Source organism: Mus caroli, unplaced genomic scaffold, assembly GCF_978045245.1.
Source record: "Mus caroli unplaced genomic scaffold, Mus_caroli_1 scaffold_1, whole genome shotgun sequence".
NCBI classification, from domain to species: Eukaryota; Metazoa; Chordata; class Mammalia; order Rodentia; family Muridae; genus Mus; species Mus caroli.
In genome coordinates, this window is record NW_028227256.1 from 157,869,702 (window position 1) to 157,884,571 (window position 14,870).

General features: G+C 41.8%; 1 protein-coding gene across 7 annotated transcripts in view; it reads right to left on the reverse strand.

Annotated features, from left to right (window-relative positions):
• Positions 1–14,870, reverse strand: part of Rabgap1l (RAB GTPase activating protein 1 like) — a 587,625-nt gene that overhangs the window by 19,498 nt on the left and 553,257 nt on the right. For all 7 annotated transcript variants that reach the window (XM_021173796.3, XM_085842452.1, XM_029477265.2 and 4 more), the window contains one exon: positions 7,487–7,597. In XM_021173796.3, coding sequence (XP_021029455.1) covers positions 7,487–7,597 — 111 coding nt within the window. The remainder of the gene's footprint in view (positions 1–7,486; positions 7,598–14,870) is intronic.

Genomic DNA, 14,870 nt, shown 5'->3' on the forward strand with positions numbered 1-14,870 from the left:
ACCTGAAAGTAGCCAAACACTATCCAAGTTATCATGCATGTTAGCCAGACAGCTTCTGTCTGTGTTTTACCATCTTCCCCACATGTCTAGATGGCCGGGCCAGCACAGTCTGCTGGGAACTGGCAGAGGATTGCATCCCAGCTTCTCATTCTTAAGCCTTCCAGATTCTGCTGCCCTCTGTTTTAGTGGCAAGAACTGTCTCTAGAGTAGTCAGGACTATTGGATACTTAAGGTGAAAAAGTTCCTTAGGCATCTTAAAGACTCAGGGCAGCAGGGATGGGAGTGGTGGTGGGGCTCATTAAACAGTGCGTGTATCTGCAAGGCCTTCAATCTAAACGGGGCAGCATGCCAGCAATGCCAGCACTCAGCAGGTGGAAGCAGCAGAACAAACTCTACATTTCATTCTGATGCATTCAGTTTTAGGTGGGAGGGCAGCAATGACTGGCTTAGTAGGTAAAGACACTGGCCACCAAGCCTGACAACTCAAGTTCCAGTCTGAGAACCCACATGGCAAACAGAGAGAACTCACCTCCACATGCATGCTGTGAAACATGCACACTCTCATGAGCAACATAAACCAATGAGTAAATATAAAGGAGATTTTAAACATTAGGGGAAAGATCAGAAGAGCAGATGGGCTTACTAAAATTAGAAGTGGACCCCAAAATCCAATTTGCAAAAACTATTAGTCAAGTAGTCTTGAACTGTGAGAATCTCAGAGAACTCGGGAGCTCGATACTAAATCCTAAGGGCTGCTATCCAGATGACTGAGGTGACTCACCAAGCAAGAGACCCTCCTCAAAGTCCCTGATGCATGGGCACAGCACAGTGTATCAGAAGAACCAACTATGCTCAAGTTCTTAAACACTAATCAAATATGCCTCCCCCTGGCTCCAGCTCTACCTAAGAATACTGAGTTCTGCCAATTTAAAAAAAAATTATAGCAACAGCTTCCTCTTGACACAGTACAGCAATCTTTACCATTTAAAAGAGAATAATCCCAATATGCACAGTATAAACTCTGAAATAAATGTTCTAAAGATTTAGTGTCTTCAAGAGACATAACTTAGCCTTTAGTCAACATGAATATTATCCTATGAATACAATGCTATTGCTATGCAGACTTTAGTGGGAAGCTTCTTGATTGAATCTGGTAGCATATCCAGCCATTTTCTGGTTTTGGAAGCTATAGCTATGCCGAAGACCCTATCATTTTTTTGGGGGGGGGTGAGTTTTTTTGTTTTGTTTTGTTTTTTGTTTTTCAAGACAGGGTTTCTCTGTATAGCCCTGGCTGTCCTCGAACTCAGAAATCCGCCTGCCTCCTGAGTGCTGGGATTAAAGGCGTGCACCACCACGCCTAGCTAGACTCTATCATTTTTATGTGCACGTTTTCTACTCAATAGTCATTGTGAGGCTGAAAATTTTGTTGCTGTTGTTGTTGTTGTTGTTATTGTTGTTGTTTTTCATCAAGACAGGGTTTTTCTGTGTAGCCCTGGCTGCTCTGGAACTTACTCTGTAGACCAGGCTGGCCTTGAATTCAGAAATTCACCTGCCTCTGCCTCCCAAGTGCTGGGATCAGAGGCGTGTGCCACCATGCCCAGCTGTGAGGCTGAATTTATTGATAAGTGTCCAACATACACAGAGCTTGTAAGCCCTGCATGTAAAGAGTTCCACAGTTTTCTAAGACTCTTTATTCCAAGAGTCTCTTTATGTTCAACTGTGAAGCAGAAGCCATTCTCCTGCCCAACAAAATAGGACCAGGTCTCAAATGCCCTGCCTCCTGTAAAAATAGGTTTCTGCAGCTGGGAGGCAGTGGTGCATGCCTTTAAGCCTAGTGCTGGGGGTAGGTGTAGTGTGGAGGCAGGCAGAGTTCAAGGCCAGTCTAGTCTACAGAGTGAGTTCCAGGAAAGCCAGAGCTACACAGAGAAACTCTGTCTGGAAAAACAAACAAACAAACAAACAAACAAACACGAGAGGTTTCGGGATTTTTGTATAGCCAACAGTTCTATATTTTGTTCAAGCTGGCATTATGTATAATGCCCAACAAGCATAATATTAAACAGGTTTACTTAAATTCCACCTTTGAATGCAAATCATAAAACCTTCATCATAATCTGACAGTCTGAACAGAACATCAAGTCTTCAGTCATAATGCTTATTGCTATTTGAAGTTCAGATCACAGTTGGCTTCTGTGACATAAATACAAGACAGAAAGAAATAGGGACTACAATACCTGCTTAATCACAGATCTACCTGTAGCCCGATCAAAGGCTTGGGTGAACAGGAATGAGGATATTACACAAATGATTACTGATAGAATCTATTCAGCCAATTGTTTGACTTAGAACAAAAAAACAAAAAAAAATGTACTCTCAGATCTGCAGCTTCTGGGCTATAGTCAGAAAGAACGCAAACATAGCCTCCATGGGAAGATACTAATTTTATCTTTTCTTTCTTGTTCCTTGAGATCAGGGAAGGATGGGGAGGGTCCAGAAATACTGAAATGAAGATGTTTCTTTGATCATTTCTGATTGCTGAGGATCATTCTCTAATAAAGAGTCTAAGGGTGAGTCATAAAAAGAGTCCTCTCTCCAAGATAAAAGCTGAAGTGCCTTTGCTGCACAGGGCATTCAGGATGCCTGCACTACAGCAACAAAGACAAGGGATCACTTATTCTGACAAAGTACCTCCTCGGGCTTACTTTACACACAGCCTCACATACAACCACGTGTAAGTGTTTGTTAATGCTTGCTGCTTTGATTAAGGGATATCATATACTGAAAGCAAAGGTCCTGGGCAAACAGGAGGAGCAGGCAAAGCCAGTCTGCTAAGTCCCAAGCAATGCACTTCCTTGAAGACCAGCAACCCAAAGGCTGTGTGACAAGAAAAAAAAAACCTCCTGTAGAGGCAGAAACTGGGAGATCAGAAGTTAGGAGGTATGCATGAAATTAACAGCTTTATTCTTTTTTTTCTATATAATTAGCGATGAAATAAAGTTTCTAGAATATCATTTTTTAAAAGGCAGAGGGAGATATAGAGATAGCAAACAGGAAGTAAATAAAGGGCCCTGTGTGTGTGTGTGTGTGTGTGTGTGCCAAAGGTTAGTTAATGCCTTGTGTCTTCCTTAGAGCTCACCAATTTGGCTAGTAAGAATGCCTGAGAAATTCCACTGACCTGCCTGTCTCCTTTCCCCCAGTGCTGGATTCAGACACAGACTATCATCCTTGGCGTTTGCAATGTATACTGGGGATTCGAACTCAGGTTCTCAGGCTTGCATAGCAAACACTATATATAAATACTGAGCCACCTCACTGGCCCCTAGAACCCTTTCTAAAAGAATGGATATGGTATCCTCATTAAGTACAGAGGTTCTCAATAACCAGTTTCTTTCTGGAAAACCCATAATAGCAAACATTTCAGACTAATCCACAAAAGGGTCTTTGCAGGTAAGATGATTTTTGAAGTAATATTCATTTGTTTATAAAGTCATGCGTTCTTATATAGAATGCATATTGTTTTTCTAGCCTCGTTATCTATAAAATTATTCTAAAGACATATTTTACAGAAGTATTATCTGTTGTACATCCCAGCCATTCAATTTTACTAATGAAGACTCAGGAGCCAGATGCTGGGCTGAAAGTCTGCTAGCTCAGAGAGGTAGAGAAAGCACCCAGCTGACTTTCCTATTCCACAAACATCCCAGAAGGAAAAAGCCCCTTCTCTTTCTCCCTGCTGCCTTAAATACACTTCAACTGAAAGACCCTCCTTTCTCTCTCCTAGGTTTTCTTAAGGTCACTCCCTTTCAAATGGTTGCTTGCTCTGCCTCTTGACCTATAGTTGACTTTACTTAGCTCCTGTTTACAGTAAGCTCTTGGTTAAAGGTGTGTGCTGGGACCAAGCCTCACCACAACAACCTGCTCACAAGGACCTGAAAGCTCCTGGGGAAAAGGTGTGTGCTAGGGCTGAGCCTCAGCATAACAAGGCTTTTCCAGTTCACAAGTTTGGGGTTCACAAGCAGAAATAACCACTGTACAACATTAAAGGTATGTATGGGGTTTCCAGACACAAAGACAAAACTTGAAGTCTCACCCCAGTGGGTCCAGTGAGTGAGAACACTTTAAATAAAGACTGAGGCCCAGGGTGAAGAGTGTGCAGTTACAACCCCAACAAGGCTGGGTAGGCATGGCGGCACAGCCAGTTAAACCTGGGAGGCAGAGGCAGGCGGGTCTCTGAGTTCAAGGCCAGCCTGAGCTACAGAGTGACAGCCAAGGCTCCATGATGAAACCTTATCTCAAGAAATAAAATGAAAATAAAATTTTAGAATGATGTCTGTTTTTGAGGGGAAAATAGTGAACTTACTTTGTACTAAAATTCATTAAAAAGAGTAAAATAAAACACCAACAAAGAGACTGGAGAATTGGGAAAGAGGCACCCTCACAGCCAGCTGTAGCAGAGCGAGCAAAAGGACAGCTTTCCACATCAGGGAAGCTGGTGAACAGTAAGAACTAATGGCCTCAGAGTCAGACTGAAGGGATAAAACTGCGGCCCCTTTAGGCAGTCAGTGGCCCCTGGTGTCCTGAAGGTTATGTACTGAGGACCAGGTTTCTGACTGTTCTCTATTCTATCTCTGAAAAAGCAATAGCAGCCACTGTAAGCATACACACACATAGGAGGAAAATAGAGAGAGGTTCATGGCCAGGCAGAGAAAGAAAAGATGCCAAATGGAGCTCAAGAAAGGCTCTAGCAGACTGAGGGACAGAGGAAAGGACTTGCTGGCCATTTGTTTAGTTAGGGCAGAGCTGACTTGTACATTCTTGTTATTACTAAACTGGTGATTTTTGTTTCAGAAACAGAGACTCACTTGTGCGGATGTCTGATTACCCTTGCTACAGTGACTAGTGGGCAAAGTAGGACAGCTTTCGCTTTTACAGTGAGTGCTCAAGCATGGCGAAATCTCAGAGGTTTGAAATCAATGTCCCTACTACTAGATACATCAAGAAGCATTTGCTTCATGGGATTATCAATAATATTAAAGAAGATAATAATGTAAGTCATTATGCATACTGCTTACTTAGCAACAGAGAGTAATCACTAAAAACCTATTTGCTTAAACATTCTCTAGGCTTAATACAAATGACCAGATAATGTTCACTTTCTTCTTAGCTCATCATCTTAAGACAATAGGGAACAAATGACCCAAATGGGGTAGAACCAGAGGTACACGCTCCTGGAAAGCGAGTATGGACTCAGACTTTCCATGTTGCCCTGCTTCCCTGACACCAGGCTGAACTCGCCCTGACTGAATGGGGACTTCCGAAGCTCCTGATCTTTGCCACATGCTTCATTTATGACTTCTATCAACTTCCACTGGACCAGGATGAATGGAATCTATAGCTGAAAGGGACTAAACAGGCTTCTTTTTCTACCTTCTATTCCCTCTGCTCCAAGCAGCCTGATTTGGTTTTGTTTGTTTGTCTTCATTTTCAAAGTCAATTTAGGGGTTGGGGATGTGGTTCTGTGGTAAAGTAATTGCCTAGTATGGCCTGAGTTCTGGAGTTCAATCTCTAGCCCTTGGCAGAAAAAAAAAATCCGATTTAATGCTGGTTCCCACAGCTTCATCCTGCCCTATTATTATTATTCTCCATAGTAGTTAGGTCTTATCTCCCATTTAAAATCCTTTGAGTTGGGGCCGGGAGATCTGGATTGGGAAGTCATGCTGCTTTTGCAGAGGATCCACATTCGTTCCCAGCACCCACATGGCAGCTCACAAAGGTCCCTAACTATAGTTTCAGGGGATCCGATTCCCTCCTTTGGCCTCCTCAAATACCAGGCACAATCTTAAAAACACATTATAATGAAATTAAAAGCTCTGAGTCACATAATTAGTTGTTTAAATTGGGAAACAAATTGGAAAAAAAGCCATAGCAGAGACCATTTTAAGCCATCCTTCAATTTTAAGCTGATGACATTATCAATGAATTTGTATTTAAATCCTATAAAAATTCAGTCAGCTCACAGGCATCCATGATTTACTGTCTGAGACTCATCTAGGGTTTTCTGACCTTGGCCTATCTATTATGAACATTTTCACTCTAGGAAGCAGATTGCAGAGGAAATTTAAAAGTGTACATGACCGCTTCCATCCTAGTACTCATCTCTGACAATGCTTGCAAAAGAAAACAGGAAGTCCAGAGACTGTCAGCACTGTTGTGAGGAACAAGGGAAGCCAACCAAGCAGGTTTCCTGGAGACAGCTACTAGGTAATGAATACACACTACTTGTCTTAGGTTATTCGAGCTGTGATAAAAACACAGTGACCAACTGAAGCTTAGGGAGGAAAGGGTCACTTCAGGTAGCCGTCCATCACTGAGGAAAGTCAGGCCAGGAGCTATTAGGGAAGGGCTTCTATATCCTGACTTGCTAAGCCTGCTTTCTTTATACAACTCAGGACTACCTGCCCAGGGGTGGTACCATCCACAATGAGCCATACCCTCCCCTGCACCCCATACACACATCCATCAAGAAAATGTGAAATATGTTTGACACCAGTCAATCTGTGCTAGGCATTTTCTTAACTGAGGGCCCCTCTTCCTAAATGACTCCGGCTTGTGTCAAATTGATCCAAAACTAGCTGGCACAGAACCGAAGGGCTTTCTGAATTCCTACATCATCTCCAGGAGGTAGACAGTTTTTATACCTACAGACTGATAAAGAGCTGCCCAGGGCAGAGCACTCAGACTTGAACCAGGGCACTGTTCAACAGTGCCTTCTGTTGTCTTCCTTGTTTTGTTTAATGAGACAGGCTCTTAGGTAGCTCAGGGTAACTATGAGGCTGAACTCCCAATCTTCCTGACTCAGCCTCTTGATTGCTAGGATTAAAGCTATATACCTACATACCCGGTCCTACACTTAATCTATGATCTTTATACACAGTTCTACATGTCACAGACGAGAATTATGACTGTAACAGAAAGGTGCCTCCAAATGTCAATGTGGCATTAGTATGCTCTTGCTGACTAATATTTTTAGGTAATTATGCTGGCAGCTCTTGGTGTAGGAAAAGTACTGACAAAGGATTTAAAAAAGTATGTCACACAAGTTGTTTGGAACCGATCCAAACCTTTCTCGAGACTTGCATTTTCCACTCTGTAATTAGTACAAGCTGTCCCCTTCCACCTGCCACCCATCCAGTGTCTATCCAGCATCTCACTGTGTGAGAAGGCACAGGGGAAGTAGGGTATGCCTTCAACTCCAGCATTTGGGGGGAAGAGGCGGGTAGATCTCTGGGACTTCTAGGACAGCCTGGTCTACATAGTGAGTTCCAGGACAGCCAGAACTACATAGTGAGAACTCAGCTCAAAACAAAACAAAAAACAAAAAAATAGAACAAATAAACCAAGAGAAATGAACAGAGCTAGCACCTTGGCCCTCACCCCCGAAGGAGCTGTTGCAGCATCATTTCTATACAATGAAGGACAAACTTACCTGATCCAAGTCATTCCGCAGAGCAATTTTGCTTGTCACTAGTTCATGGGCAAGGTCGTCATTTTCTTGTTCCAACCTCATGCTGGCCTCCTGTAATCTTCGGTTCTCCCTCTGAAGAAAAAGAGCGAGAGCCAGACGTCCACATTAGTGCCCGCAGGTAGGGGTAGAAAGTGGCAGGGGAGAAACAAGCGACAACAAGTGAACTCTCAGAGGTGTAGAAGGGCGGGCACAGTGGCACAGGAAGCAGCTGCTGTCTGGGAAACAACAGTGAGTTTAGCCAGCAGTGCAGATGCAGTTCTCTGCCAGTGAAGCTTAACAAACATCCCCTAGACCCTCCAGACAGAACTTAGTTAGGTAAGACGCGCCACAAAGAGCAGACTTTCCAGGTGTGCTCCCAGTTACAGGAGGTTTTCACATAGACCTAGAACACAGATGCCAACAATTCTTTTTTGAAACATGCACAGTTTGACCTCTAGAGAAACAGTCTACAAGACACAGCAGGGAGGATGCCAGTAATTTTTTTCTGAAATTGTTTCTCCAAGATGAGGGACCAAATTAATTGAAGTTGTTTAAAAACACTAAACCTAAAATCAAATTATATAGGGTTCAAAAAGAAGAAAGAAGGCACGTGAGTTGGTGATTCTGCTACCAGCTGTTAAGATATATCTTCTTTAAGATCTATTTACTTCTGTAAATATGTTTTTGTGTGACTGAGAGCAATGGGCCCTGAAATGTAGTTTCTAAATGTTCATTCTGTTTTATTCAAACTTCAGATTAAAAGATTCTGGGTAAAATACAGTAGTGGTCCCCACCCCTCACACATGCTTTGAACTCTCAAGAACAGTTTAAAAGTTAAGATGAATGAATCCAGGAACTCTTTACCTGCCACTGTGAACTGAGTGTGTGTGTCTACTTACAGAGCAGTGCTTTAGTGCTTTCTATTGCACACTACCAGATATGTTTTCTTTGCTACTGTTGATTGCAGGAGACCCAAAAGGGGGCTGATAGGACGGATTTCAGTGTAACAAGCTCTATTTTGTTTTAGATCTACACTCCTGACAGTGTTTTCTAAAAGGGTGGTAAACCCAGGCAAAACACTGGCAAAAACACACAAGACAAATACATGTTCTGGAAGATGGTGTGTCAGTGCATACAAGAGGTGGGGATTATCTGCTGCAGAACAGCCTGGTGTTAGTTTCATAGGGAAAGAAACCTCTAAAAACCCACTGTCATCTCCATTTCTGAAGAAAGTCTATAAAACATATCTAAGAGCAAGGTCTGAGGCTCCATGGAACCCAAGGACTCATATGCAGGGAAGGTCAGCAGAGAAGGTAAAGGGAAGCCTACACCCTGAAAATAGACTGAGAAAGTTGAGGGATATAAAAAAAGCTTCTTGAAAACAGACCTACTAATAAACAAAAGTTAAAATTCCAAATACTTTTAAGAAAATTCATGATAGGATTCCATATATTAATACATATTAGAGAAAAATTTTAATAATAGCTAGAAAATCCCATTTTTATAACAATATGAACAACAGATATTAGCTGTAGGCAGTGGGTTTGATTTGACTTATCTTTCTCTTCTTGAAATGTTCTCAGGTTTTCTACAATGAATATAATACAGTTACAATAGGATTTTTAAAAAAAAAACTTTTGTTAAACCCCTTCAATTCAGAATTTCGATTCTACTAGAAGGGATGAAACACTAAAATGTGTAGAAGTGAAAAAGAAAGTAAGTAAGAAGGAAAGAAAGAAAAAAGATCTAAGTCTACTATTAAACAAGGTTATTTTCTACACAAAACACACTGGGCCGTTTCTAGTGACCAACACGCATCATTACACCCGAGAAAACCTTCTTTGTCCTATGTGTCCTGAAGAGACAGTGCTCCCTGGATTGGGAGGGCAACTTGTATTTGTTAAAAGTCTCAGACAGTTTCCCCCAGCTCTAACCTCCCACTGAAGTTCATGGGTAATATATAGAAACAAAGCCTCCTGCTGGGCGGTGGTGGCACATGCCTTAATCCCAGCACTTGGGAGGCAGAGGCAGGTGGATTTTTGAGTTCGAGGCCAGCCTGGTCTAAAGACTGAGTTCCAGAACAGCCAGAGCTACACAGAGAAACCCTGTCTCAAAGAAACCAAAAAACCAAACAAACCAAAAAAAAAAAAAAAAAAAAAAAAAGAAAGCCTCCTGAGGCTGAGCCTTCGCTGATAAAGCCCAATTTCTACCAGGGGCTGGAGAGTTTGTATTTGTGAGACATCTCTTACTTCTCCATAGAAACAACTCATGCGCTTGCAGCAGAAAACTTAGATTCTTTAAAAAACACATTTCAGAAACCTCTTCCATCAATGTTCTCCTTGCCAGGAAACAACTGTAAGCCAGCACAATTTCAACATCACATACTTCACAAGACAGACTGCTTGGGTGGGGAAGAGATTTTTCTCATTTCTTGATAAATCCCTCTGAAAGGCTAAGACAAGGCTCCTCTGCCACCTGGTTCCTGGGTTGCTGCTTCTACTGAGTCTGTGCTCAGATTCAAAAGCTACAAAATGCTTCCTCAACTATTATTTACACCATATTAAAACACTACCAGTTTTTCAGGTTCCTGCTATGTGTAGAACTGAGTTAACCTGCAGGTAATCATATGATGTCCATGGGAAAGTTACTCATTCATGTATTTAAAAGGATTACCAGGGAGCAACTTCACTCTAGATTAGAAGCACAGGTCGGATGGATTATGTATTACAGAAGCAAATTGTGAGTGAGCACAGCTGAAATTCTGATAGGAGACTTCTCACCCTTTATCACGGATGCTAAAGGGGTAAGAACTAGGTGGGTTCTGTGAAGACCTAAGTATCTGAGAGTCCCTAACGAGCAGACTGACCCACGAGGCATGCCTACTGGCTTTGGCTTGAGCAAGCAGCTCCAGTTTGGTGTCTGCAAAGCAAGCAGTGGGAAGTGTCAGATGTCTGCTCTGCACTCACAGATGGGGGAAAGCAAGCTATGGGGTCAAAAATGCAGTATCATCCTCCAGTGGGCAATCCTGAGCAATGAGGTATCTTGTGAGCCTCTGCTGCTGAGACTGAAATCTCCTGTGATGAACTTGTCCAAGGATTAAAACACATTATCATGCTTAGGTGTCTTTTCCAGGCTTCCCTGAGGAGCCAAAATTATTTTCAGAACTAACCACTTTGATTAAAAAAAAAAAGCTTTCCTTCACTTCACACGGGGGACAGAGTTAGGTTTGATAGGCTTGCTTCGTTTCAAACCAAGCTTCTGCTCTGCCTAAGGGAGAGACAGTGAAGTCAGCTGGATGACTTTAGCCACACGGTGGATGTTAGTGAAGGCAGAAGTGCCAACATCCCAGAGCCTGGAATGGAATCCCAGATGGCTCCTCTTAGCTATCAGAAAGGATTCCAGGAGGCACAGGTTACATAGCCTTCACATCACACTTCTGAAACCCACACCATCTCTCACAGCTGATACCATTTGAACAAAAACACACAACTTTCCTCAGCCCTCCCCCCTCCCTTCTTGCACAGGACTTGCATAGCTGGGGAAGTCTGGTTACTATTAGGAGGATAATACTGCATTTTTTTTTTTCAGAGACAGACATGAATACAGACATACACAGATCAAAGAAATCCAACTTACCTCCTCAAAGGTCAAAGACCAACTACTGTTTTCAACCATAGGTACAAAGACAATTGAAAAAATAAAAAAGGAATATCCAGTGAAATTTCACACCTACTAATACATTTAGGAAACAGCAGCAACAGAAACAGACACTTGTTAATACTTCGCTGTTTGTCCAGAATATCACTCAGTGAAGTTCTCTCCGTGACTGCAAACATTCAATGGAAGAGTATACTTGAGGCAGCCAGTGGGCAAGTCTCAACGCAGAAGACTCAGGCTTGAAAACTCCTCCCTTCCCACACTGCTATTTGCAGTTTGCATGACTTATGAAAATGAAAAAGCCGTGTGTGGAGACATTAGCAACTGCAGATGACTTGTTGATTTTGTGTTAATGCTGGGGGCAGGGGGGTTCCTCATAGGTCAGTATCAGAAGCCTTGCAGAATAGCTGGTTTCTGAAATTGCTAAGCAGGGGAAAGCAAATAGAAAACTATCCCTACTTCCTGTTTGTTTCTGGAGGCTGAAGTTTTGGTGAAGCCATCTAAAGGATGTTGAGGAGAAACCAGAGACATGCTAACTGGCAAGGAGAAAAAAATGAACTCAGCTTTCAGGGAAAAAGTGACGCAGAGGCAGTGGCTCCATAAACCTCACACAGTCTTGGGTGTGTTTCCTGCTGCTATGGTGAGTTCTTGGCACATGTTTCTAAAAATATTTAAGGGTCAGGAGAAAACATTTCTCTCAGAGACCCAACACAATTTTATTAGCAACAAAACACCAACTTTTGCACACTGTCTTTTGGATGCTTCTTTTCAAAAGAGTTGATCATCATCCTCAGATTTTCAGAAGACAGTTTTTTGATCTACAAAGATAAATGGCTACAGATGAAGTGCTTAGATATTGATTTCACCTATAAATGAAGAATTGAGAGAAATGTCTGGATATTGGACCACGATGCTTTCTTCCTTTCACATAACATTCAATTCATCTTTCTTATGGAAATTTAGACATTTAAAGTATCAAACGAAAAACAAAATAACTACAGGTAGCAAAACACACTGTATTTCTTTATATACTAAAAACAAAACTCCAGCAACCTTAGGTGATATTTTAGCAAAGGAGATGAAACATTTCAGCACCACAGACCATGTTTCCATGCTGACATGACAGTCACTGTGCAGAAGCAGTCATGAGCAAACAAAAACACAATACACCAATCATCCAGATTTGGCCCACAAATTACTGTGGCTTTCTATTCTATCTAGTGCATAGATTTTCAGGTCACCCTGTCTTAATGCAAAACTGTATCTTCAAAAATAAAATAAAAAAACCAAAGAGTAATCAGTTACAGATGATATAGAAACATTATCATCATACTTTTTTTTTCTCAACAATAACAGGAATAAAAAGTTCCTAAGAAAAACATTGGAAGATGGGGGAAATCAAGGATAATCAGACTAAAAAATTCCCTGGTGTTCCCACTTTCAGGAGCTGCACACGTGAAGTAACTGAGTCACAGGCAGACTCCTTAGCCACACTTTTCAGCAGGTACAGCGACAGGGAAGTGTTTCCAGGCTGGGAAGAATTCGGGACCTTCTGCCATTTAACATTATGATAAAGAAATTCTGTTTATCGCAAACAAACAGAAACCATCTTCATGTCTGTTATTTCTCATGAGCACCTTAGTTGACAGGCTAGGTATTCCCAAAGCCAATACCAGGCTCACGGTAAGGGAGAAATAGCACAGATACTGATACTTCTCCATGGCAGAACAACATTTTCTCCACAGTAAATTTATGTCTTTTGACATCCATGAATAAGGAAAGCCTAAAACACACTAATGTAAAAAACAAAATGAGAGCTACCTCCTTCTCTTTCTCAGGTAAGAAAGAAAAACTTAGTATGATTTACAGAACTCATTAGAAGAATCACTTCTTCCTCCCCCCCCCCCCGTAAAGTCACGTCATTTAGAAATACTGGGTCCCTAGGGTTTTGTTTGTTTGTTTTTGTTTTTTTTAAACATTTACTTATTTATGTATATAGTGTTCTACCTGCATGTATACCTGCAGGCCAGAAGAGGGAGCCAGAGCTCATTATAGATAGTCATGAGCCACATGGGGTTGCTGGGAATTTAACTCAAGACCACTGGAAAAGCAAGCAGTGTGCTTAACCTCTGAGCTCTCTCTCCAGCCCAGAAGAATCATTTCTAGCGGAATTATATTCTGTTCAGATTTGGATTGGTTCGGTGGTGCTGGGGACCAAATCCAGGGGCTTCCTGCTAGGCAAGCCTTTCACCACTGACTTACTGATTAGACTTATGTTTTGGCTTTAAAAAATTTACTATACCTAATTAAGCTCACAAAGGCAGTTAAATATTCTACATTTAACCATATTGACCATGGCTAGATAGTTAAGCTCTAAATTACATATTTATGATACTATACATATCTTAAGCCCAACACAGTTTAAGCATTCCACGCTCTTCCCAGGATCTTTCCCTACAGAACAGGTAGCTTTTACTCTACTTTGGGAAATTCACTGCATTTAATTAATTACTTGTGTTTTCGAAGGCCTGACCCACATTAGCATCAGCATGTCTTAATTAAACAAGAGAAAGAGTGCATCCTTCTGTAAAGGTGGGCGACGGCTGCACTTCTCTAGAAGCCTCACCAGCTGGCCAGACCACTGAAGCTCTTCCGCACACTGAGAGCGACCCATGTACTCAGTGTATGAGGAGGATACTGGTCCCTAACATTCTTATATGCTTCGGTGGGTTTGCTCACTGATAAGTGAAGTGATATAACACAGATATACCTATTCACAAATATATTTGGGGGGCATCATTAGCCACATCTGTAGCTCATATGTCACCCCATTTGAACTCAATCAAATTTACAAACCAAAAATCAGATAAAAAAAAACCAATATTGTATACATTTGATCAGGTTAAGGAGGAAGATAAAAAAGGTTTTAAAATAATACTGAATACTCATTTCCTGGAAAGTTTCCTTTTTCTCTTTTGGAATCTTCTGGAATTAAGCAGAAAGAGACTCCACTAAAGGCTGTAAGCGGTTGTCTGAGTGTTCTCTGCATCTCAATACAAATTTGATGCTGGATTAGGCAGTGTAGGCAGTGTATGTGTGGGGGGAGGAGGGGGGACTCCAAATATTCTACCTGAAAATTAATAATCAAAAGTCATTAGTTAGCTTGAATTTTGACAAAATTTGCACAAGTATGACTTCTATGTGAGTATTGTATTTTGATACAAGTTACTTGTGGCTCAGGAAAGAAATGATGGGAGGACCGGGGATGCAGCTCAGATGGCAGAGTGCTTACCTAGCACACAAGAATCCCTGGATTCTAAGTTCAGTTCCCAGTATCATATAAACTGGACATGGTGGTTTATTCCTGTAGTCTCAGCACTCAGGAAGTAGAGGCAAGAGGTTCAGAAGTCTGACATAATAATCTTCAGCTATACAGTGAGTTCAAGCCCAGCCTATGACATGGGAGACACTGTCTCACAGAGAATAGAGTAGGGCTGGAGAAATGGCTCTGCTGGTAGAGTGCTTGCCATGCAAACCTCAAGGCCTGAGTTTAAGTCTCTGGCACCTACATTAAGAGGAAGCAAACAACAAACAGCAACAGAGCAGCTGTGGGTGAGCGAAATTAGTGAGCTCCAAAACTACCTCCAAAACTGAGTTCTACCTCCAAAGCTGAGATAGAGAGTAACTGAGGAAGATACCAGACATTGAC